Genomic DNA, 24,193 nt, shown 5'->3' with positions numbered 1-24,193 from the left:
GGTGGGATGACTTGCCCAACTGGAGTGCTGCAATGGATGGCTATAAACTCCTCAGAAGGCATAGGCAAGGAGGGAGAGGCAGTGGGGTAGCCCTGTATATTAGGGAATGTTTTGACTGTTTAGAGCTTTATGGTGATGATAGGGTTGAGTGTTTATGGGTAAAAATCAGGGGGAAGGCCAGTAAAGCAGATACGATGGTGGGAGTCTGTTATAGACCACCCAACCAGGATGAAGAGGCAGACGAAATATTCTATAAGCAGCTGGGAAAAGTCTCACGATTGCTCGCCCTTGTTCTCATGGGAGACTTCAACTTACCAGATGTCTGCTGGAAATACAATACAGCAGCGAGGAAACAGTCTAGGAGGTTCCTGGAGTTTGTGGAAGATAACTTCCTGATACAGCTAGTGAGTGAGCCAACTAGGGAAGATGCCCCACTGGACCTGCTGTTTGTGGACAGAGAAGGACTTGTGGGTGGTGTGATGGTTGGAGGCTGTCTTGGGCATAGCGATCATGAAATGATCAATTCTTGGAGAAGTAAGGAGGGGGGTCAGCAGAACTGCTACCTTGGACTTCCAGAGGGCAGACTTTGGCCTGTTTAGGAGACTGGTTGACAGAGTCCCTTGGGAGGCAGTCCTGAAGGGCAAAGGAGTCCAGGAAGGCTGGACATTCTTCAAGAAGCAAATCTTAAAGGCGCAGGAGCAGGCTGTCCCCGTGTGCCGAAAGATGAGCTGGTGGTGAATAAGACCAGCCTGGCTGAACAGAGGGCTTTGGCTGGAACTCAGGAAAAAAAGGAGAGTTTATGACCTTTGGAAGATGGGGCAGGCAACTCAGGAGGACTACAAAGATGTTGTGAGGTTATGCAGGGAGAAAATTAGAAGGGCCAAAGCCCAACTAGAACTTAATCTGGCTACTGCCATAAAAGACAATAAAAAATGTCGCTATAAATACATCATCAACAAAAGGAGAAAGGAGGGCTAAGGAGAATTTCCATCCTATATTGGATGCAGGGGGAAACATAGGACAAAGCATGAGGATAAGGCTGAGGTACTTAATGCCTTCTTTGCCTCAGTCTTTCATAGTGAGACCAGTTGTTGTCTGGCCTCCTGAGCTGGAAGACAGGGACAGGGAGCAGAATGAAGCCCCCATAATCCAAGGGGAAATGGTTAGCGACCTGCTACACCACTTAGACACACACACGTCTATGGGGCAGGATGGGATCCACCCAAGGCTACTGAGGGAGCTGGCGGAAGTGCTCACCAAGCCACTTTCCATCCTTTATCAGCAGTCCTGGCTAACCAGGGAGGTCCCAGTTGACTGAAAGTTAGCAAATTTGATGCCCATCTACAAGAAGGGCCGAAAGGAGGATCCGAGGAACTACAGACCTGTCAGTCTGACCTCAGTGCTGGGAAAGGTTATGGAGCAGATCATCTTGAGTGCCATCACGTGGCACGTACAGGACAACCAGGTGATCAGGCCTAGTCAGCATGGGTTTATGAAAGGCAGGTCCTGCTTGACTAACCTGATCTCCTTCTATGGCAAGGTGACCTGCCTAGTGGATGAGGGAAAGGCTGTGGATGTGGTCTACCTAGTCTTTAGTAAAGCCTTTGACAGCTTTTCACAGCATTCTTCTGGAGAAGCTGGCTGCTCATGGCTTGGACGGGCGTACTCTTCGCTGGGCAAAAAAATGGCTGGATGGCTGGGGCCAAAGAGTTGTGGTGAATGGAGTTAAATCCAGTTGGTAGCCGGTCACGAGCAATGTTTCCCAGGGCTCAGTATTGGAGCCGGTCTGGTTCAATATCTTTATCAATGATCTGGATGAGGGGATTGAGTGCTCCCTAAATACGTTTGCAGACGATACCAAGTTGGGTGGGAGTGTTGATCTGCTCGAGGATAGGGAGGTCCACAGAGGGATCTGGGCAGGCTGGATCGATGGGCTGAGGCCAGTTGTATGAGGTTCAACAAGGCCAAGTGCCGGGTCCTGCACTTGGGTCACAACAACCCCAGGCAACGCTACAGGCTTGGGGAAGAGTGGCTGGAAAGCTGCCCAGAGGAAAAGGCCCTGGGGGTGCTGGCTGACAGCCGGCTGAACATGAGCCAGCAGTGTGCCCAGGCAGCCAAGAAGGCCAACGGCATCCTGGCCTGTATCAGAAATAGTGTGGCCAGCAGGAGTAGGGAGGTGATCGTGCCCCTGTACTCGGCACTAGTGAGACCGCACCTCGAATCCTGTGTTCCGTTTTGGGCCCCTCACTACAAGAAAGACATTGAGGTGCTGGAGCGTGTCCAGAGAAGGGCAACGAAGCTGGTGAAGGGCCTGGAGCACAAGTCTTACGAGGAGTGGATGAGGGAACTGGGACTGTTTTAGTCTGGAGAAGAGGAGGCTGAGGGGAGACCTTATCACTTCCTACAACTGAAAGGTTGTAGTGAGGTGGGTGTCGGTCTCTTCTGCCAAGTAGCTAGCAATAGGATGAGAGGAAATGGCCTCAAGTTGCACCAGGGGAGGTTTAGATTGGACATTAGGAAAAATTTCTTCACTGAAGGGGTTGTCAGCAGGCTGCCCAGGGAAGTGGTTGAGTCACCATCCCTGGAAGTATTTAAAAGATGTGTAGATGTGGCGCTTAGGGACATGGCTTAGTGGTGGACTTGGCAGTGTTTGGTTTACGGTTGGACTTAATGATCTTAAAGGTCTTTTCCAACGTAAATGATTCTATGAGTTCCAGTTGCCTGCAGTTCTGGACAGCTATGTCATATAACCTCTTCTGTAAATCGATTATGCTGTATCTGAAAATTAGATTTTTGTCCTCTGAATTCTTAGGGGAAGGCTGTTTCCATAGTGAGACTGTAGAACTTTTCTCTGACTTCCAGTTAAGTGTATTCTTGCCAGTTTATGCATTTTGCTGGTGGCAGTGTTATTTTTCAGCTTAATAGTTTTCTGCAGTGTGTTTACCTACTCTTTATAAATAACAATTGTGTATCTTAACAGTCTTTGGCTAGTTGGCCTGTCAAACTATTGTTTCCTAGATTCCTTAGCAGATGAACTCTTTGTCCTCTGGATTTTCCTTATTGTCATTGTTTGAGCCTGTTTGTTTGCTTTTCATCATTGCAGGTGACCAAAATAGTCTATATGACTCCAAGTGAAGCTTCAGTCATATTTGTATGGAGGTATCAGTAATTTTTCTGTGCAATGTCATGTTTGGTTCACAGCCATCTCACAATAGATTTTAGTGAAATGGCCATTTTCGTTTGTTGTTGCTTCCAAATGATGATAGTCTGGTTTATTCTTTTGTGTGCCAGATGGTGTGCTTTGATAGGCTGTACTAAGTAGGGTAAAATTTATTAGAACAGTCACCTACTACTTCTTGTCTGATGCTGTCATAAACCTCACTGTTGACAAATCTATTGATTTATGCATTGTTGGTTTATGCTAGTACTTGTAAATGTCAGATTAACCTGTAGTCCAGTTCAGGTGACCTCCATTCTAGTCTGTTATATACCAGTTCAGGAAACTCCTTTAAGCATTTATTTTCACAACTTGCAGAATTTCTAATTTCTGTCACTACCAATTTAACTAACAGTTTTTCTATGTACATGAAGTATTTTATTGGAATCTCAATAGGCTCTCTCTTTGACATTCCCTTGTCTAAAATATACATCACCACATTACCATCCCTGGAGGTATTTAAAAGACGTGTAGATGAGGCACTTAGGGACATGGTTTAGTAGGCATGGTGGTGTTGAGTTGATGGTTGGACTCGATGATTTTAGAGGTCTTTCCCAACCTTAATGATTCTATGATTCTATTCTATGATTCTACATTGCTTTCCAAAAGGGGGCTGTCTGACTGATCTGCCATTATCTGCTTTTGATGGAGAAGGCACTAAGGGTTGAATAACTGACACTTATTAACTGGTCCACATGTATATTTGTAAACACAGTCACAAACCCCTGACCAAAAAAAGTGTGCAGGTAAATTACCTGATCCTTAACAGCCATACCATTTCCCTACCCGCTATGGGCAGTAAAACTGATGTTTTTGTCAGGGCAGACACTTACAGGGACATTTTACACCCATGTAGGCGTCTGTGTCTAGACCCTGTTACAGTCAGTGGAGAGCTAGTCAAAACAGACAGTGCAGTCTAGACAGCAAAAATTGGAAATGTGAATCTTCCATTATTACATAATTCTTAAAGTAGAACTGGGCAAAATAGAGACTATTTCATTGCTTGTAGAATTTCTAAAATAAATTCAAGTGATTAAATGGTTTATTACAGACTTGCAGCTCCTCCGGTTTGAGAGTTGAGCTCTATTGTCCATGTATACCACCATGAATAATACAAGCAAACTAAGCTATCCTTAGTTAATTTCTGCACCTCGTTGCTTTTCAGGGAGTTTTGTAAAGTTAATGGACAGCAACTAATTCTTAGTATTGAGAAGAAACAACTGTTTCTCTTGGCTTGATTGTTTTATGTTTCTGGCCTCTGACTTGTCTGTGTTTTATATGCAGGCTCTGTAGTCTTAATCAGAGCTTAAAATAACAAATATTTTGTCGCTAAAGTATTCAGATATGTATCAGAATTTATTAACTAAAGTAGTACTTATTTTCTGTTGCCACTTTTTTATAATTTTTAGGTTTTTTGTGTAGTCTTTAAGTGTTGGAATTTTAAATGTAACTGATATACACAAAAGTACAATGTGCTTTCTAAAAGTAGCTGTCTACATTGCATGCCATTATATCAAAAAGTCCAGTCCTCTACTGTCTTGCTAAGTTTGTGCAAAATTTCTCTTAATTTCACAATGTGGAGGATTCAGTCCACGGCAATAGGTAAAAACCAGGGTAGCAGAAGTGTATCTGGTGTACTTCTTAGGATGAATTGAAGGAGGTCAGGAAAGAATCTTTCTATTCTTCTCTGGTGGTCATCATTAAAAGTATTTTTGGTTTTTTGTTTGTTTGTTTTTTCTTCCCCTTCAAATTTGTATTTCTTAAAAGGAGAGAGTCTTTTCTGGAAATTGCAAGTCAGTCACAAGGGGACTTCGGGAATACATTGCATTATTGATACAGGATCAAATCTCCCTACTGTGTCAGATGCCTAGCCCAATCTGCTGCCCCCAACAACAGTAGTAGGGCAGGCTCTTCAGGGAGAATGCAAGAGCCTGGCTACTTTTTGAAGTTCATTCCCTTTACGCTCTTGCAGCATTCAAGGTCATTGGATAAGTAATATCAGCAGGTGCATTCCAGCATCTTTTCAGAAAAGTCTGACTTTGAGAGACTCAGCAAATTAAGAATGTAACCTCAACAAGAAACTTATGACTTGCTTCAGTTTCCACATGTTGCCAGCTAGATGTGAAAGGAGGAGGAGCTCAGCTGTCAGAGAAATAAAGGCTTTACGGGTGTGGTAGAGGATAAAAAATGACTTGTCCACTGTGTCATAAAGACATGCTTGCAAAAACACGGTTTGGGAGAAAGAAAGCAGAATATTTTTCTTGAAATGGTTCTGTAACTCTTCATCGAAGGTCTATAAGGTAAATACGGGACTAAGTGGGAGGTATATGAATCAACTATGAAAAATAAGCAAAGATTGACTTTTCTGGCCAAAACAGGTTATTATGCAACAGTTCTTACAGCTTAAACAGCTTTTGCTTCACAGAGTAGCCTGTGAATGGACTTCTGTAAATTTTTAATCTGCAATGGCAGAAATCTGAGAACTGTGAATAGGTTATTTTTAGGCTGAGTTTTGTTAGGATGTGTAGCTGTTGTTTCTTAGATGAATGATGAAAAGGGGATATCACTCATTTTGCTATGCTGAAGTGTTATGCTGCAAACCTCTTGCTCAAAAAGTCCTAAAGCTGTAGAATCTGGGAGAGAGGGCGTATGTTAAATTATGTCTGTATGCAAGTCCTGTTCTTACATTCATTCCTCGGTTATCCACTAATATCCACTGTCAGAAACAGGTTACCAACCTGGACAGACTTTTTACTTCAGCTAGTGCGGACATGTTTCAGTCTAATTCATTTTGGAGAGACTGGTCTCAACCGTGAACTGCAGATTAGGGTTTTTTGTTTTTAAAGCAGAGACTGACTTTATTTGTTTTAAGAGGCGAAAATAGTAAAAAGAAAAAAAAAATTATTTAGTTTATAATGCATGTAATTTTCAGTAAATTGGTCATGGACATAAAATATCATTCTAGAAATGCTGTAAAAAAGTCTTTCTTCAAAAATACCTTTAGTGTGGAATAAGAGGGTATCAGTCTTCATATGTGGTAGAAATGAGCTGGAAACTTGTGCTTCCTTCAGTGCTTGTGCAACCTCCAGAAGAGGTTGGGTATAAATTGATCTGTGTTCTCTGATACTCCTGTGTATTTCCATTACTGGAGTGTAACCCCATTTAGCCCTGAAAAAACAGCATTCCATGGAGCTGCTCAAGCAAGGTGCAAGTTTTCCCTTGTATTAAGATGACAGCATTAGCTCTGCTCACCACAGGAGGATTTTCTCTCTGCCTATGTCTGTTCCTTCACCACTGAGAATTGATTCTTGAAGGCTAATTCTTAAAGTTGAATCTTGGGAAAGTATCAGTGGAGCGATACACTAGTTATATCAACCCCTGTTTGATCTAAGGCCATATTGATTCCCAGATCTTACAAAGGTTTCAGAAAATGTACTATCTAATTAGTTTTTCTTCTTCATGGAAATGCATATGTTTGGGATAAATTTGTTTATTATTTGAGTATTGCCAGTCCTTGGATGAGGCAACTTAGGTAATGCAGGTTTTCAGAATGTTTGGCTCCGGAGTGGTGCTGTTGAAAAGCTCTAACTTCTCCTGGAATGACATGAGTTATGACATTCACATCTTAGTGCAGCTTTCCTGTTAAGTGCAAGGTCTGCTGAATTTGTAGTCTGGTAGGGTTTAAGTGGCACAAATCCCCAGATTTGGTCTAGAGTGGTGTGGTTTGACACAGATATGACTGTGAAAGGTTTGCTGTACTTGGAAACCAGGAAGATGGTTTTCTGGTATAACCCTGTTCAGGAGAGAAGCAGCAATGTAATGTGCAGAGAGTGTCTGAGAAGGGAGGTTTTTGTTTCAGGAAATCCGGAGCAATGGCTTTGCTAGTGACTGCTAGTGAGTTAACATGCGCAGCTTAAGGTAGCTGTATATTCAGATGTTCTCTCGCTGATGAACTCTAATAAAGCCACTTGGTTTTATATCTGCTGCTTGTTCTGTGCTGTTTTATTTACTGTCAGCTTCAATTGTGACCTTTTGGAGGAATGCTAAATCCCATTGGAATCAGTTGCAAGTTTCCTTGGCTCATTCCAAAATATCCAATTGCATTTTTTTTCCCTACAGCTTCAATTGCTGAGAACATCATTACACAGGGCCCTTTCCTTTGCTTGTTACCCTATATTTAGGAATGGGTTTTGCAGAAATTGTGCCTAAATTAATCCCAGTAAACCCTCAAATTATTATCAGAAGCAACGTTTATAAAAATTTCAAAGGTCAAGTGAAGAAAAGCTGGAAAGGCATCCAAAGTATGATTTATAGCTCTATCCCTTTTCTGGCAATAATAAAAAGGATTCTGGGGGTGCTGGTCAACAGCAGGCTCAATATGAGTCAGCAGTGTGCCCTGGCAGCCAAGAGGGCAAACGCATCCTGGGGTGCATCAAACACAGCATAACCAGCCTGTCAAAAGAGGTGATTATCCTGCTGTATTCAGCATTGGTGCAGCCTCACCTTGACTACTGTGTGCAGTTCTGGGCCTCACAATTTAAGAAGGATGTAAAGGTCCTTGAATGTGTCCAGAGGAGGGCAACAAAGCTGGTGAAAGGGCTGGAAGGAATGTCCTATGAGGAGAGGCTAAGGACTTTGGGTTTGTCTAGTTTGGAGAAAAGGAGGCTGAGGGACGACCTCCTTGCTCTCTACAGCTTCCTGAGTAGGGGAAGTGGAGAGGGAGGTGCTGATCTCTTCTCCCTGTGATCCAGTGACAGGACATGTGGGAATGGCTCAAAGCTGTGCCAGGGGAGGTTCAGACTGGACATTAGGAAGCATTTCTTTACCGACAGGGTAGTCAAGCACTGGAACAGGCTTCCTAGAGAGGTGGTCGATGCCCCAAGCCTGTCATTGTTTAAGAGGCATTTGGACAATGCCCTTAATAACATGCTTTAACTTTTGGTGAGCCCTGAGGTGGTCAGGCAGTTGGACTAGATGATCATTGTAGGTCCATTCCAACTGAAAATATTCTATTCTATTCTATTTGATTCTATTCTAAATTGCTTTAACCAAGACAGAATAAGAGAGTGGTTTAATTGTGGAATAAAATTCCAAAGTGACTTGATTGTAATTGTTTGCTTCTTGCATACCTTAGTTACAAGGCAAGGATAATCTCATTTGGATATTTTAATCGTTATTTTAGTTAGCTTCCATTCTGGGATTAAAAAAAAGAAAATTAATTTTTGTTAATTCCTGGCTTTGTTTTGGATATCCACCCGGCTAATTGCTTAAACCTGAAATTGCTAAAATTCACCCTGTACATAGACTTTGAGTGATAATTATCATCAGAATTCATTTTGAGGGTTAGAAAATACATAGGGGTTGGAAGGATGGAAAGAATTTTTAGTAGGTGCTGAACTAGTAAAACTTCCTCATGAGTTTGTGTCTTCTGAAAGTTATTTGGCAATGAATTTTAGAGACTTAAAAATTTTGCTGTTCCAGGAGGTTGCATTTTGAAGAAAACTGCTACATTCTTGTCCTTGCTATATTCAGATTAGTGTTGATATTTAAGTATTAAATAGAACACTGTTCAATTCTAATCCTGCCCCTTGCTTGTGGAGAAATTTGGGTGAAAGAAATTAGCTGCTTCAGTTGAGTGCAAGGGAAAAGATAACCAATGGTAGTTAATGTTGTATTGAAATTAAAGCTCTTAAATTATTTTAAAAATTACTCAGAAAGAAAATTTGGATCTTCTGTCATGCCAGTAGGGGGCATTATTAGTATGTAACCAGAAAATACTTGTAAAAGATGTCTTTAGCTCCTTTCACCTCTTACTTTAAAATAAGGTTTCACATTTTGGGGGCATAAAGAACTTTACTTTTTCATTTCAGATTTGGTAATTGCAAAAAACTGAAGTCAAATATGTAAATTTTTAAGGTGTATTTAGACTCTTACATTTCAACACTGCCTAACTGCCTATTTATATGACAAGAAACTTTTGCAATATAATGTTATTGTTAATTTTATTTGCAAGATCAAACTCTCCCTGATTTTTGGCAGTGACTGGAATTGTTCCTCTGGAACAGAAGTAGAGAGCTATTTCAGAGCCCGTGATTCATGCTTTAGCAAACAGATACATGCCTGAACATTGGTTATAAAATGCCTGTATATTATTGCAGCTGAGGTAAATCCAAACAATTATTATTATCTAAAGTCAAGCTCAGGAAATAAAACTGTTGCTGCAAATAGGAACGATATTTTGAAAAGTCTAAAAAGACTCTTAAAAAGTCTAAAGGTAGACCACACAGTTTATTTCAACACAGACTTGGAAAGACTGGTTTGTAATAGCTAAAGTATTACTAGTCATATCTAAGGATGATGAGAATCACCTAGAAGTCTGAGTTGATGTAAGAAATTACTTAAGCACTTAGTAGTACAACACACTGGAGAAGATCGATGTCTTTGTAAAAGTGCTCAGAATTGCTGTGTAAGCATGTTTGTTGTCTTAACAGGATGGTGTGACTTGTTCTATAAGCAGAGGTATTTTTACTTGACTTGGCACACAACTAGACACAATCATCTGTGGGCTGTCAAAGCTTATGGTAGGTTGATACCCTCAAAAAGAGTTCAATGTTTTCTGAAAACTAGCATATAACTAACTAATCATAAAATATCTATGGTGTTTGCGAGAGAGACATTAAAAACTGCAACTTCACAGGAGTGACATCTGAGGAATCAGCTCCTAGGATATAATTGTCACCTCTGTCTTCTTTCCCAAATCTTCTAAGTACACCTTTTATACATATTCTGTATGTATATATAATCTAATAATCTAAAACTTGTCAAGTTGATGCTTTTGTGGTAAGGAATGATCTTCTTTGAAGGTGATATGGACTGGATAAAAGGCACTTGAAATGTCACCTTTAACTGATGTTTTTTTGCTAGCTGTGTCTTCAAGACTCCTCTTGCACTTGGAAAAAAGCAGCGGTTCAGGCTCATTGTTTTAGGGTAGATTTTGTAAAGCAAAATGCATAGAAAATACTGTAAAGATTCCTTGAGGGAACTGCTTGGCATTTGGTTTCCATTTCACCTGTATCTAGTGTTGGGGTTGAATGAGATTGTTGTCAAGCATTGCGTTGGTCACTGTATTGAGACAGGTTAATGGGTTTGAGACTTTAGTACACTGTTTCCTGCTGTCATGATGCTTTGAGGAAGAGAAAGATGTGGAAGCCTACCCCATTAATTCATACAGAAAACTTTTCTTGTTACGATGTTGATATGATACCTTGTTGTTCCAGGAAGTTTCTTTTAGATGTTTCTTTTGTTACCTCTTGTTCAGTGGTAGTTGTGTAGATAGGTTGAAGACTTCCTTCAACTCATTTGGTTGTGTCCTGACTGCCTTACCAGCTTTCTGTAGCTCTGAAATTCTCACTTTCTGTGCATTATTTCCCATCTTGACTATAGATGTCATTCTGAGCTCTGCTTCACTGCTGTCCAAAACAGGATTCATTCTCATCTCTGTCTCAGCTTCAGAGTTTGAATGTGTTTGAGCTGTGTGAAGATTTGGAGCCTTCTAGAGATTCTTCCACTCTTTAGTCAGCTTTTTGGGTTTCATTATTCGGAGTCTTCAAAGGCACATCTTTACTATTATTTCTATGTACTAGACTGTCGTGCTGAGTAATAAACTTAGGTTTTTCCTAAAATCTGCCTTCCTTATCTTTCAGTCTCCATGATGAGCTTCCCATGAGGAAATAGAATAGAATAGAATATTTTCGGTTGGAAGCTCATGGGAGGTCTCCCATACCTCTTTAAAAAAAAAAACCAAAACCCCACAAAACAAACTTAGGTTTTTGTTAGATTTCTATTGCTTGGTAATGCCTTGAGGAAGAGAACCTGTAGCCTGGTCACTGGGCAATTTTTGTTGAAGCCTTGGAGTTGGAGTTAGCTGTGGAAGTTTCTGTGGTAGTAGAGAAGCCAAGTAAAAGTGGGCAACTGAAACTTTAAAGTGCATGGGATAAATTACTCTAAGGCATATTGCTGTCAGTTTTATTGACAACAGCCCAAACAGATAGAATGGTACTTCTGATTAATGAAAGATGTTTTCAAGTAGCTCATCTTTGTAATTCTTGCATCTTACTTTTTTTTTTTCCATAATGGAAATAAATGCACTGCTTTGAATAGAATCCAAGGGAAGAGTTAGAAAGCTTCTGTAAAATCCGCAGTTATGAATGATTTCAAACTGTGGTTTTGCTTTCTCTTTGCAGGAGATGCATATGCGTTGCTCTTACTTTACTAGGGAGGAGGGTGCTACTAAAAACATACTGAGCTGTCAACTACATGGCTGAACTAGCCACATGCAACTTTCTTGAATAGGGTAGTGGCAAATAAGAAATAGTTGAAGATGGTATGAAGACAAGTGGAGGCCATGACTAAAGATCAGTGAGTCTACCGTAAGGTCTCCTAGAACACTATAGCGTGTGTGTAATAAGGCCCATGACTTGCAGAGACCCTGAGAGGAATCTGTCATCTCATAACCCAGAGCCTTCCGATTGAAAAAAGAACCTTTGCAAAAAATGAGGTGGACTTAAACTACTTTACATTCCTGTAAGAGACCCTGCTCACTTTTTGATTCCAATCTTGATAATTTTTCAGATAATTTTCTACAGAGACCAACTTGGGTTTGGGGGTGACACACTGGAAAGAGAGGGGCAGATTGTGCACTTAGGAATAGTTTGCTTTTTGTTGTTCAGAGTTTTGTTTATTCTAAGCAGTTGGCTTGATAGACAGGTTTGGAGCTGGAATTAGCTTTATCTGTATTTGCTTTTCAAAATGGTTACAGTATGGAATTTCGTTAGTGATAATTCGTTGATGTCGAATTCCCTCTCCTTCTCTTCCTATCTCTTTTGTTACCAAAAAGAAGAAAAAAATCACATTCAGAAGACTGCCAAAACTGAATCTACAACATTTTCCAGATAATTCTCATAGTTTTCATGTAATCTTCTATCAGTCGTTTGCATCTTAAGCAGTACAGGTACTCTGGCTTTATATAAACTCTATTCCTATTAACTTTTTTTAGAATTCCTGAAATGAGGAATGTAATGTTCCAGATGGCACCTGGCATTCTCAGAAGTGACATTCGCAATGGAATCTAGTGTCTGTGTCACTTACTTAAATCTTATTGTTCATGAAAGTCTCACTGGTCTCTTTTGGTCTCCCAAAAGTGACCCGTTGGGCTCTTCAAGTGATATTCTCTTAGTTACGGGTTTTATCAGGTAATTGATAGTAATACCATCTGTCCGAGAGCGTAAGTCATATTTGACTTGTATTGAGACTGGCTTAATAATATTGCTGTTTTTGAGTTGTGTAGCTGTTCAGCTAGATTCCAACTGCTCTGTTAAAACCATCAATTTCAAAGCTTATGTAATTCAGTAAAAGTTTGTAGAGTTCGTAAGAGTGTTTATACTGCAAAATGTAATCTGCAGGGGTAATTTTCTTCAGACATTTCTTAAAATAACCCTTTAACCTTCAATCACGTAGAGTATTTACTTACAAAGTGGTCTGCTGGACAGAGTTTGATTGAGACTGTTGCAGGAGATGGTAGGAATTACTTTGCATTCTGGCAAACCACCCTCTTCTCATTCTGCATGTTCTTTTTTTGGGATGTAATAATTCCAAAAGTGCTTGCAAAATTACCTTCTTACCAAATCCAGTTCCACCATATACAGTATTGCTTCTATGCTAGAAGACAGACTGACAAGACTTAGTTTGTTAGAGACAGCATTATCAGGAAACTGACTTGTTTTTCTGTTGCCTTCTATTGTTGCATCACTCCTATTGCTCTCTTTCACAAGTAAATAAAACAAAGACAGATTACATCAGAAAATGGTGCAGCACCTAGAATGAATGGGATTTCTGCTCCTGAGGCAAGGAGTACCTCAGCCCAACCTCTTTGATCTGAAGCACCAAATTCAAAGGCACTACTGTTACATGAACTGGAGCAGTCAGTTTTTAGACAGATCTACTGCTTTGTCTGTAGAGGGCACTCCTTTCTCTAATTTTAGATGTACTGTGTCTTTTTCTGTGGCATGTCAAGTTACTTAAAATGTTCATAATTGCCTGTATCACCAATCTGTTTTACTGTTAAAGTTCTGCAAGGGATTCTTTCTAAGGTCCGGTTCAAAAGTTCTCTCCTAAGTGCAATCAGTAACCAAAGAAAGCTACTTACCGCATGCTCTGTATGAAGAGAGCACTTAGTTGGAACGTTTTGTAGACAGATAAATAATAGGTTTTGTTAAAGGGTGCTGCTTTTGCTGTGCAACTTTTATATGGCATTACTCCTTGATCACATCAGTATCATTATCTTCCATTTGGAGGCATTTTGGAACTTAGTATTGATGAAGTTCTACTTTCATTTAGGTTTAATGATTGCTTCTAAGTTACTAAGAGTAGTCATCCAAACTGGTGATGTTTGGGAGACTGAGAATTTAAGTAGTAGTTATGTCCTTCAGTATGATTTTTTTGTGTGCTTTACCTGGCCTTTTCCATGTTTTTTGAAGTCTTTAGAAGGAGAAAAAAAGAAAAAAAAAGTGTCAGGAACTTGCAGTATTCATATGTGTTTGTTTTGAAAAGGAAGAGGAGTTGGTGCCAGGGAAGCTGTTTGCAAACTTGTGGTTTAATTTTTACATGCTGTTATGCACACCGTATGTTGGCCACAAAGTACAGTACAGGAGTATTTTGGATTGCAGTGATTGCTATGAGAGTAAGTAATTAAGAAATGATTAATAAAATTCCTTTGAGAAACTGAGCTGTCAGTCACTTGCAAAGCTAAGTTAATAAAGTTATTTCTGCTTGTATACTTAACAAACAAACAAACCACACACACAAAACCGCTGTGAAACCAGAGCATTATGAGCCTCCAATGAAAATGCAGGTGAATATGAGAAAAATGTTTGCAGGTGAATGAGAAAATAATAGGATGCACTTGGGCAGAGACAAATTGAAAATACCTTTGAAAACAACGCTCTTTTTTCTTCTTTTTTTTTTCCCCCTGTTGTTGAATATTTATCCTCTTTCCTATTTAGTATGATATCTTTTATAGGTTGACTTTGTCTTTGCTTCAAACTGAAATGTGTGTTACTGTTCTTCCAGTTACGTTTGCATTTCCTTGCCAATCAGTTTGTGCCATATAGACAGACGTACCTTGTACTTTCTGTATAGAGCCAGGTTGATTCAGTTGCGTGAATTAACTCTGGCACAGCACCACAGGAAATGTTAATGTAATTAAAAACTTTAAAGAAGCATAGTGCATACTCTTCCCTTCATGCAGATGATTTAGTTGCAAGATAGCTATTTGTATTCATAGAATTAAATGGATAATATAAGGATGCTGGAGGCCATCTGATCTAACCTTGCAATCAAACCAGGGCCAGCTTCAAAGCACAGAGCCTTCAGTAGTTGAATTTTTCTGTGTATCTCCAGGAAACCTCCTAGGCAACCTGTTGCTGTGCTTTACCTTTCTCATTGTGAATTTTTTTCCTCATGTCTGGTTGGAATTTGCTGTGCAGCAACTTGTGACTGTTGCCTCTTTTCCTTTTGTTGTGTCCTCTGTCATCTCTGTAACTCTCCATTTGATAATTGAAGGCAGTGATTAGATTCTCACAAATACACCTGTCGTCCCACCTTAATCTTCTCTTCCACAGGCTGAACGCACCAAGCTCCCTCAGCTTCTCATTGTACATCGTATGCTCCAGTACCCTAGCCATATTAGTGTCTTTCTGCTGGGCTCTTTCCTGTTTGTTAATGCCTCTCTGGCACTGTGGGCCCCAAAACTGAAAAGAGTAATGGAGGTACAGCTTAAAGAGTGCTGGAGTAAAAAGAAATAATGACTTATTTTGTACTTATTTCTGTACTCTTCCAAATGTAGCCCAGGATGCAGTTAAGTCTTCATTAGCATGGGGGTGTACTTCTGGGTCACATTCATCTTGTTGTCCACCCAGACCCCCAGGTCCTTTTCTGCACATCTGCTTCCTGACTGCTTGACCCCTGACCTCTGCTGTTGCGAGGAGTTATACTGTCACAAGTGCAAGATTTTTGCATTTGTCTTTGTGGACTGCATAAAAGTTTTTAAGAAACAACACGATAGCATGAAGAGTTACTTTATTTTTAAACATACCAGAAGAACGAAGTCTTTTGAGTGCATCTGAAGAGTTGATAGATGATCAAGATGATTAGGGCGAGTCTCATGGCAATACTATCATTTATGAAGTTGTCCTACTGAAGTATTGCTAGAAGTTGTTGTCTTAGGAAAAAATTGATAACATGAATGGTTAGAAATCATCATGGCTAGGGAGTATCTACCTGTGAATTATTAAAGGACCTAGCAATGGTACTTCTGTCCTGCTAACTCAGTATATGTATAATTCATATAGTACCCGAAGGATAGAAAGCGACATATCCTGCATCAATTTTTGAAGGGCTTAGATAACTGCAGATGAGTAAGTCAGACTTTTGTTAGGCAAATCAGTTGAGCACTTAACAGAAAAGAGAAGTAGTAGACATGTCAATAAACGTGATAATGGGCAGGAGTTAACAGGGCTTTTCTAGAGGGAGGGAAAAAGGGAAGTTAGGAAGTTATGTCTTTTCAAAGTCATGATTTGAGAGAGTCAACAACCGTGTGGATAAGGGTTATCTAATCAGTGCGATGTCCTTGGATTTCTTAAAAATAACAACAAAAAAACCTTGATTATCAAGGTCCTTAATCAGCCTGTTAAAGAAACTAAGGTGTCATAGAATGGGGCAGTACTCCCATGGGTTAATAATTGGTGAAAACCAAACTAGATACAATGAGGACCCCAAGTGAGCTATTAGCACTCAAGAAAGATCTTGAAGTCATCCTAGGTCATATCATGAAAATGTGGTATCAGTGTTTGGTGGGGAACAAGCAAATTGAATTTTGAGAATTATTTGGAAAGGAACAGGGAATAAAATAGAAAATGTGCTATGGAGTTATACAATAACGTATGGCATTCCTTTGTCATGAATAATGTGTCCATCCCTGTCCCCTGCAAAAATAAATTCCAAAGGGTAGGAGAGCTAGAAAGTGTATGGGCAACAAGCGCCGTCAAAGGTAAGGAAAGGTGATCAAATAGATGAGGCGTCTTAACTTTGGAAAGCAGTTACAACTCTTATTTTATACTGGAAATACAATCTTCAGGTTGCTTTATTGTTTTTAAAGCAATGAGGTGGAGGTTAAAAAAAGACATGTTGACCTCCAGGAAGCTGAGAAGAAGATGCACAAGCACTAACAGCCAGGGTAGTTTATATCGCTCTACTGCATTCTCTCTACTGCGTTCTGCAGAGAGAAAGAACAGACACAAACTGGGCCATGATAGCGATTGGTGTACTTGAAGGAACAGGAAGGCTTGAGAGACTTATGTTACAAATTAGATAGCTGCTGACTTTCTGAAAGAGCACTGAAAAGTTGGTTAATAATGGAAGAATGATAGGCTACTGCGTCCTGTTCAACTTTGGGGGACTGAGAATAAGTTCTTGTGTGAAGCTATCAGTTTGACATGGTGTAGTAATAGCAGCTAGGAAATATAAGCCTTTGGGAAAGCAAGGGCTTAAACAAGATTTGAGTTGTCCCCAACTTTCTGTAGACTACCTGAATGCATAAGAGAGATGATAGGCATCATGGACTCGTTAGAGCCCTTCCTGATACAACCCTTGTAAAAATGCTTACTTATTGCTTCTGTATTGGATAATGGGAAAAAGAAAGGAAGAGGAATGGGAATTGTGCCAAGTCCTTCTGACTCCATTAGCCCCTTTAAAAGTGATCCAAGGGAAAGAACTGCTAAACCTCTCACCTGACAACCAAATGATAGATGTTTCAGCAAAATAAATGTCTCCAGTATTTTAAGAGTTTTTTGTGCCATTATTCTTTTTCCATAGTCAGCCTTTGTTGCTTCTTTTTTGTTTGGTTTGTTTTGTTTTTTAAACCATGGCATGAAGCATCAAATTGCTAGAGGATATCTGGCTTGGTATTTTTGTAGTTGAATTTTGTTTTACATGGCTTAAGACTTGCTTACTTATCAATGGTGGTTGTGGATGGCTTATGAACAGGAAGAGAGCTGCTTTCCCTGCAGGGTTGATCTACTGTGTTGTACGTATTTTGCTAAAATATTGGATTCTTGAAGACTTTTGTTCTTTAATTCCCTGCCTTCAGCTGGGAGGGAGCACTTTCAGGAAAGCTGCAAATATTCTCTTGGAAAGGTCTGTGCTAACCAAATTTTATCTCCTGTAGACCAGCATGTCTCAGAAGGGTATGTCATATGCTGGGGCATTGGGCATGTTTTTCAGGTGGTGTGGGAAAAGATTTCTATAGCCACAAAGAATAGGGGTAGAAGAGGAGAGAATTATGCTTTCTGTTAGATGCCCATTATCTCTGTTACTCTGCTTTGAGAGAAAAATTGGAATACAAGGAATTAAAACATGTTCATACTAGATCAGTGACTTGTAAGGTTACATAGGAGAAAGTTTGAGAGACATACCGTGAATCTTAATTTTTTTTTTTTCCTTCAAATGTGTAAATGCTACATTTATATTGACTCTCTATGCAGTTCAGAGCTAGTTTCTATTAATATGCATTAGTAGTATAGATGAAACTGGAATTGCTAAAATAATACAATGTGGCTGACCTGAAGCTATCTACTTGTATTTGTTTCAGGGGTTGTTTCTCTATTGGCTGTTCATCCTTCTACAGTAAATACGCTTGGAAAACAGCTCCTGCCAAAAACATTTGGACAGTCTAATGTCAACATTGCACAACAAGTGGTAAGGAGACTTTGTGGTTTTTTTATTGCTTGTACTGTTGCTTACACATACTGTAAATCTGACTTGTAGCTTGATAGTCCCTATCAGTTGTCACAGGCAGATAGTCTAAGCTTGTTTCTGATTTTAATAGACTTATGTTAAAACAGATGTTCTTTTGCATAAAGAAATGCAAAGATGACTCTCAAATCAACATGCAGATACCTGAATATTCAGGTGGCTTTATCTGTTGCTAGTCTTGCCACTTAAAATCAGTGGCTTTTTCAGATTTCTGCTTTGAAATCAGGCATAGGGAAATGTAACTGAAATTCATTAGCACATTTTTGAGATTGAAGTTAGGTGGAACAAAATGGAAAACAGAGCTACTTTTCTCAGTGCTTAATTTAGATATCCTTTTGCTGAAATACTTATTGTGAGCTTTGTGTGAGGTACATGAAATTAGAGGTTTCAAAGAATCTAAAAATGCAATAGATAATACATAGGTTATGAGAAGTCACTTTTATAGTGATCAAAATTAAAATTTGGTAATCTGAAAAGAGTTGGTCTCAATTCATCTTCTGGAAAGCAACTGTAACGTGAACATCTGAAATGGAATGTCTTATATTTGGGTTTCTTCTTGATAGGAAAGCAGTTTCCCATCTGCCTTTCCCAACTCTAAGCTCTAAGGAGTGTTTTATAATTGAGCCTGCCTGAATCTATAAACTGTACTGCTTCAGCCATACAGATGTAGTGCAGATCATTCACTGTGCTCTATTTCCGGCAGTGGTGGTGAATTAACTACTTCCAGCAGGCACTTGGAAGTTAAGAGTGTAGCGAAATGAGTTTAACTGAATGAAATTGCTCTTTCAGTAGGAAGTGTTTTATCAATACATTTCCAAACAAGGAAATTCAGAGTTAGGCATTCTTTTAATTTAAAATCAGTAACCAGCAGTAGGAGGGGAATGTTTTAACTATAGATCATAGGCCATAATGGCACGGAGGGGGTCCCTTCTGGGCATTATTGTGAGACTGTGTACATACTTGAGTTTAATGTTGAAAAAGAAATGTCCTTTCAGGTAACTTAAAAAATCTTTTCTTAAAGTACCAAACCAGGGGATAAGAATGAAATTACAAATCATCTGATGCTTTTTTAAACTTTCAACAATGAGTAAATTAATGTTTACAACAGTGTTATATTATAAAATAAATTCTTGTGTCTTCCATCACAAGTTTAAATTGACAAATCGTCATCTATATTATCTATGATTAATGTTACATGGTAACATTGCTAAAAAAACGATTCTGAAATAATAATTACCCTTAATGGTGGTTTTGTTAGTATGATTATTGTGGAAAATTTACATTTGAAATCATAATTTTTTCAGCACTTCAAGTCTTACTCTGAACATATTTGAATTTTTTTTTTTGTGTGTGTGAAAGAAGGGGGCCATATCAGCATATTTGTATTGGCTGTTATCAGTACAAAATTAGATGCTTAGTTGTATGTCGTTAAAGAAGATATGGAGGTTTTGTTTTGTGTATATGTAGAGAGAAATTTTGGGTAAATTTCTCTTGACTTTACAGTTCTGAAGGGGATAGCAAGCAACGCTAAATTATTGAAGCTAGCCTGAGGAAGAAACTTCAAATTTTGTTGGTGAGGCAGAACATGGCTGCAGGAAAAGATAGCAAGCTTGTGGGTGGTTATGAGTTTAGGTTCATTTGATGTTCGTTTCGCTTATCTGATGTCAGGGATGCAACCTACTGTTTCCACTGGGAGGTAAATATACCCCCAAAAAGTAGGCATGTCTTTCTACAAAATAGAAATCTATACAGTATCATTTTGTTTTCCTAAATACGTATTTTCTTGAAAGTTACATTTATAACATTTCAGAGATAAAAACATCATCTGTAAAAGTGGAAGTTCTGCTTCATCTAGTTTCACACATAAGGAGAGCATGGCTCTGTGTGTGAATGTGTGTATTACTCATGATCAAATTAGCACATCTTCAGGACTACTTACCTGTAAGCTGGAAGACTGTGGTCAGCTGAGTTTGTGCTCGTAACATGTTCAGAATGGCGTGATTTTGCCTAAATTGGTCTGTCTCGCTCACTGCAGTGGTAAAGAAAGTTGGCCCTTACTTTTTCTCACCTCTAACATACTTGTATTTTGGTTTTTGATAGAGACTGACTGCAGGAGAGAATTTGGCCTTTCTTGCAACAGCTCTGCATTTTCTCTCTGCTTTTACTGATTTTCAGATCTTCTTGTTTCGTATGTTCATATTTTAACTCTAATTTACTGCAACTTCTTTATACATAGTCTGGTAGGGTTTTTTCTTTCCCTCCTTTTTTCCCTTTTTCTTTTGAGGGGAAGGAGGCGTGTGTGTTTCGATCTTGTCTAAGTTAGTGTTGAACAGTGTTAAGAAATCCAGCAAGCATGAAAAGCTCATTTGAGAAGGATGAAACAGAAATGCTTATTACTCAGGGAGTGCTCTTAACTATATAATCTGTAGTCTGAAGGTTTTTGTGCTACTGTGTATAAATTCAGTGCATCTAATAAAATTAGGTAGGAAAAAAGTATTAGTGTTGTTTGGATAATGCATCATTTGAATTGTGCACCATATGAATATCTTGGAATACTTATGATCATTTTCCAAATTGTTATCTTTACTGTAGGTTATTGGTACACCTCAGAGACCTTCAGCGCCAAATACTATCCTGGTAGGAAGTCCACATACACCTAACACACATTTTGTATCACAGAACCAGACTGCAGATTCTTCGCCGTGGTCTGCTGGGTGAGCAGAATAAAAGTTACAAAGGATTAATAAATTGTTTGGAACTTTTGTTATAAATGTTCACTGTGATAGCATATGTACTCTTCAGGCTAGCAGTGTGAGAGAGACAGTCAGTTTACTTTTCCATCAGGAGCACTTCAACATTAAAGTATATTGTATTAAAATCAGGAATAGTCACAGACGAATGAATACCCCCTCATTTGTCGTAAAAGGGACTAGAATATTTTCTGTAAACTCTTGACAGATATTCTCATATCACTTACATTTAGAGAATTTAGCTCCTAGAAGAACACAGGAATTCATCAGACTTGATTCAATTTTTAATTTGGCATTTCTGTTTTGCTGGTGTATTTCCAAAAAAATACAGTACAATTCAGATTGAACAAGTGTATCCTGAAGTATCATTTGAAACAAGAATGTAGTCCCTGTTGGGAAAAAGTATTAGATACAATAAATGCATTCTTTTGGTGTCTTTTCTCATGCAAGCCTGTTTTTAAGGGTCTCTTGTTAAATATAGTTGCTTTAAGACTAAATTTATCATCAGTGTCTTGTTACACATAAATAAATTTCTACTTTGGAATTTTACAGTGAAATGAGATGTAGAGAATTGAGAGGTTCCGTTGCTGATACTCAGTTTGTTGATACCTACAATTTTTTCCTCAAGTTACAAGGAACTTTTTATTTCAAAGATAAAATACATGCAGAAAACTTTGTTATACTTCTTGTATCTTGTAACTTCGAAGTTTTCATAGCAACTTTATATACTGTATAACTTCAAATCTGTGTTTTAGTAACAGTATAATGAGTGCAACCAATATCAGACTTCATCTGTTCAGTCAGTATGGGACTTATGTAGAAAATGCTCAATCAGTCTAATTTTTTGTGACCAAACTAGATGGGTTATTTAAATAATAAAAAAAAAAAGGACAAAAAAAAGTTATCTCCTGTAATTAACTTTTCATATTTTAGCATTTATCCCCCTATACCTTCTTGTCTTGAAGATTGGAAGGTTTTTTTCATTGACTTCTTCAAGGAATATCCTTATTGCTAACTTATTATCTGCTACGGGAGCTAGCAGAGTTGCCAAAAGAATGAATTTGTACTGTGTTTCAGCATGAAGATATTAGAATTATAATTAATTATTGTAAATTGTAGGGGAAAAAAATTATAGAAAAAAAGTGTTGGGAAGGGGTGAGAAGCAGAACAAAAGGGAAGGCTTGGTTTTTTACAGCAGTGTGCCTGTATTTGAAAAAGACATTAAATATTCCAAAGTTCAAATCTTCTTAAAATATATATTATACGTATATTTAGGAAGCGGAACAAAAAAGGAGAGAAGAATGGCAAGGGTTTACGTCATTTCTCTATGAAGGTTTGTGAGAAGGTACAAAGAAAAGGAACCACCTCATACAATGAGGTGGCAGACGAGTTGGTTGCAGAATTCAGTACCACTGATAATCACATTTCACCAAATGAATCAGTAAGTACATGGGAGGTCAATTACATGTGAACTGAATGGGGGAAGAGAAGTTTCTTTTGAAACTTCTGTATTTCGTTTCCTACTGCTAAATGAAGCAGTTCAGACATTACCTGAATTTACCCATTTACTGTAATATATTTATTTTCAAATATTTTTGTCATAGGTATGTTTTTGATTAATGCACTATGTCTACAGCAGGCTTATGACCAGAAGAATATTAGACGACGTGTCTACGATGCCTTAAATGTCCTTATGGCCATGAACATTATCTCTAAGGAGAAAAAGGAAATCAAATGGATTGGTCTACCTACTAACTCGGCTCAGGAATGTCAGAATTTAGAGGTATATGTATTAGGAAGTTCGCAATGGCTTTGTGTTTGAGTAAATGTTTACAGCTTTAATGTGTTCTGATACAACATATGCATGTGATCTTTTGAGATAGCAAAGTAGAATAGTATGGTTCCTTTTGACTTTTTTGTTTTAAATTTTATTTGTATTTACAGAACACACGTTTAAACTTCCAGATTGCTTAATTTTTTTTTTTAATGCTTCTGTGTCAAAAATACAGCTCTGTCACAGCTTTTACAGTATATGTGAAATGGTTCTGAGTGGAAGTTAATCAAACTGAAAGATGAATGTGTATTTCCAACATTGCAATAGTGGTGCTCAAGAGTCAGGAAGGTTGTTTTCTCCAGATGCCAGACAAATAATACATCTGTGATGGTAGATGTTGCATGTATATCAGTATATATATGCATTGCTCCTTCTTTGTTGCTGCAGGTCTTATGTATTTCTGACATTTGTCTTACATGAACATGTCTTTTTTACTGCATGTCTTGGGTAAGAAGTAAAATGTTTTATACTGAAAGGCATTCATAAGTTCTGGCAGGATATTTTTTTGACTATCCTGAGATTTGCAGGATAATAAAGTTACCGAGGTTTACTGAAGTCAACTCACTTTATCAGAATAAAATGAGACTTCGTATTTATTCTTAATAAGTCTAAATTCCCTTCAGCAGGACTGAAAAATTAGTTTAGAAACTGACAAATTGGAAAAAAAAAACCGTTTTGGAATCTATCTACAGAGGGCTAATTCTATGGAGATTTTTGTTTGATACTGATAATTGATTTTTCAGTTAGTACTGTAATTGCTATCTAGATGAAGAAAATATAGGGTATCTAATCAATCTGAGTTTTATTTAAATATTTATCATCTCAAGTGAAAATTATTAGCTAAGGTAAGAGAGTGATAATTGGGACATAAATAGGGTGAGTATGGAAGGTAAAGTGGTTTGAAGATGACAGTGCTGTGTGCTGAAGGGAACCAGCTAGCTGGAGGGATTTTAAAAGTAGATCTCTTTGGATCTGTCTCACAAAGTATGGCATTGCCAGTAATGTTGGAGCAAAAGAAAAAGAAGTGTGGCTTATTCAGCTGGGTTTGATGTCATGATTGATAATGTCCTAAAGAGTAGTAGGATAAATATTCATACTGAAGTAAAAAAAGCAACTTAGAATGTAATAATGCACAGTGAAGGTTCATGCGTTTAAGATGCAAACAATGATAACTTCTGATACCAAAGTGAGAACTTGTTAATTGAGTGTCACAAGAGGAGGAAAGAGTTCTGTTAACCATTGAATAATTGAGCCACAAGTGTAATATAGTCTTGAAAATAGTAAAAATCCTAAGGTGTATTGAGTTTACTCGAGGAAATTGCAGGATTCCTCCCTTCCCTATTATGGCTTCATGAGTATTCTAGCTCCTGTTTCTGCAAGCTCTATTGACATTTAAATTATTAGTGACATTACCTGACAAGTTTTGCAATGAGATTCTTTTTCGTGAGTTTGTGGAGGCTAATGTTGTGAAATTGAGGCTAATTTGTGAAATTGTCAAGCCTAATAAACTTTTTTTACTATTCC

At 38.4% G+C, this 24,193-nt stretch overlaps 1 protein-coding gene across 5 annotated transcripts in view; it reads left to right on the top strand.

Annotated features, from left to right (window-relative positions):
- Positions 1 to 24,193, top strand: part of TFDP1 (transcription factor Dp-1) — a 51,805-nt gene that overhangs the window by 15,716 nt on the left and 11,896 nt on the right. For 3 of the 5 annotated variants that reach the window (XM_075136653.1, XM_075136644.1, XM_075136663.1), the window contains exons 4-7: positions 17,922 to 18,028; positions 20,678 to 20,799; positions 22,111 to 22,276; positions 22,472 to 22,618. In XM_075136653.1, the coding sequence (XP_074992754.1) occupies positions 17,922 to 18,028; positions 20,678 to 20,799; positions 22,111 to 22,276; positions 22,472 to 22,618 (542 nt within the window). The remainder of the gene's footprint in view (positions 1 to 17,921; positions 18,029 to 20,677; positions 20,800 to 22,110; positions 22,277 to 22,471; positions 22,619 to 24,193) is intronic. The other 2 variants (XM_075136682.1, XM_075136673.1) reach the window with 1 other exon arrangement.

The sequence above is a fragment of the Calonectris borealis genome, chromosome 1 (assembly GCF_964195595.1).
Source record: "Calonectris borealis chromosome 1, bCalBor7.hap1.2, whole genome shotgun sequence".
NCBI lineage: Eukaryota > Metazoa > Chordata > Aves > Procellariiformes > Procellariidae > Calonectris > Calonectris borealis.
Note: the sequence above shows the minus strand (reverse complement) of the source record. Positions and strands in the feature narration are given on the sequence as shown.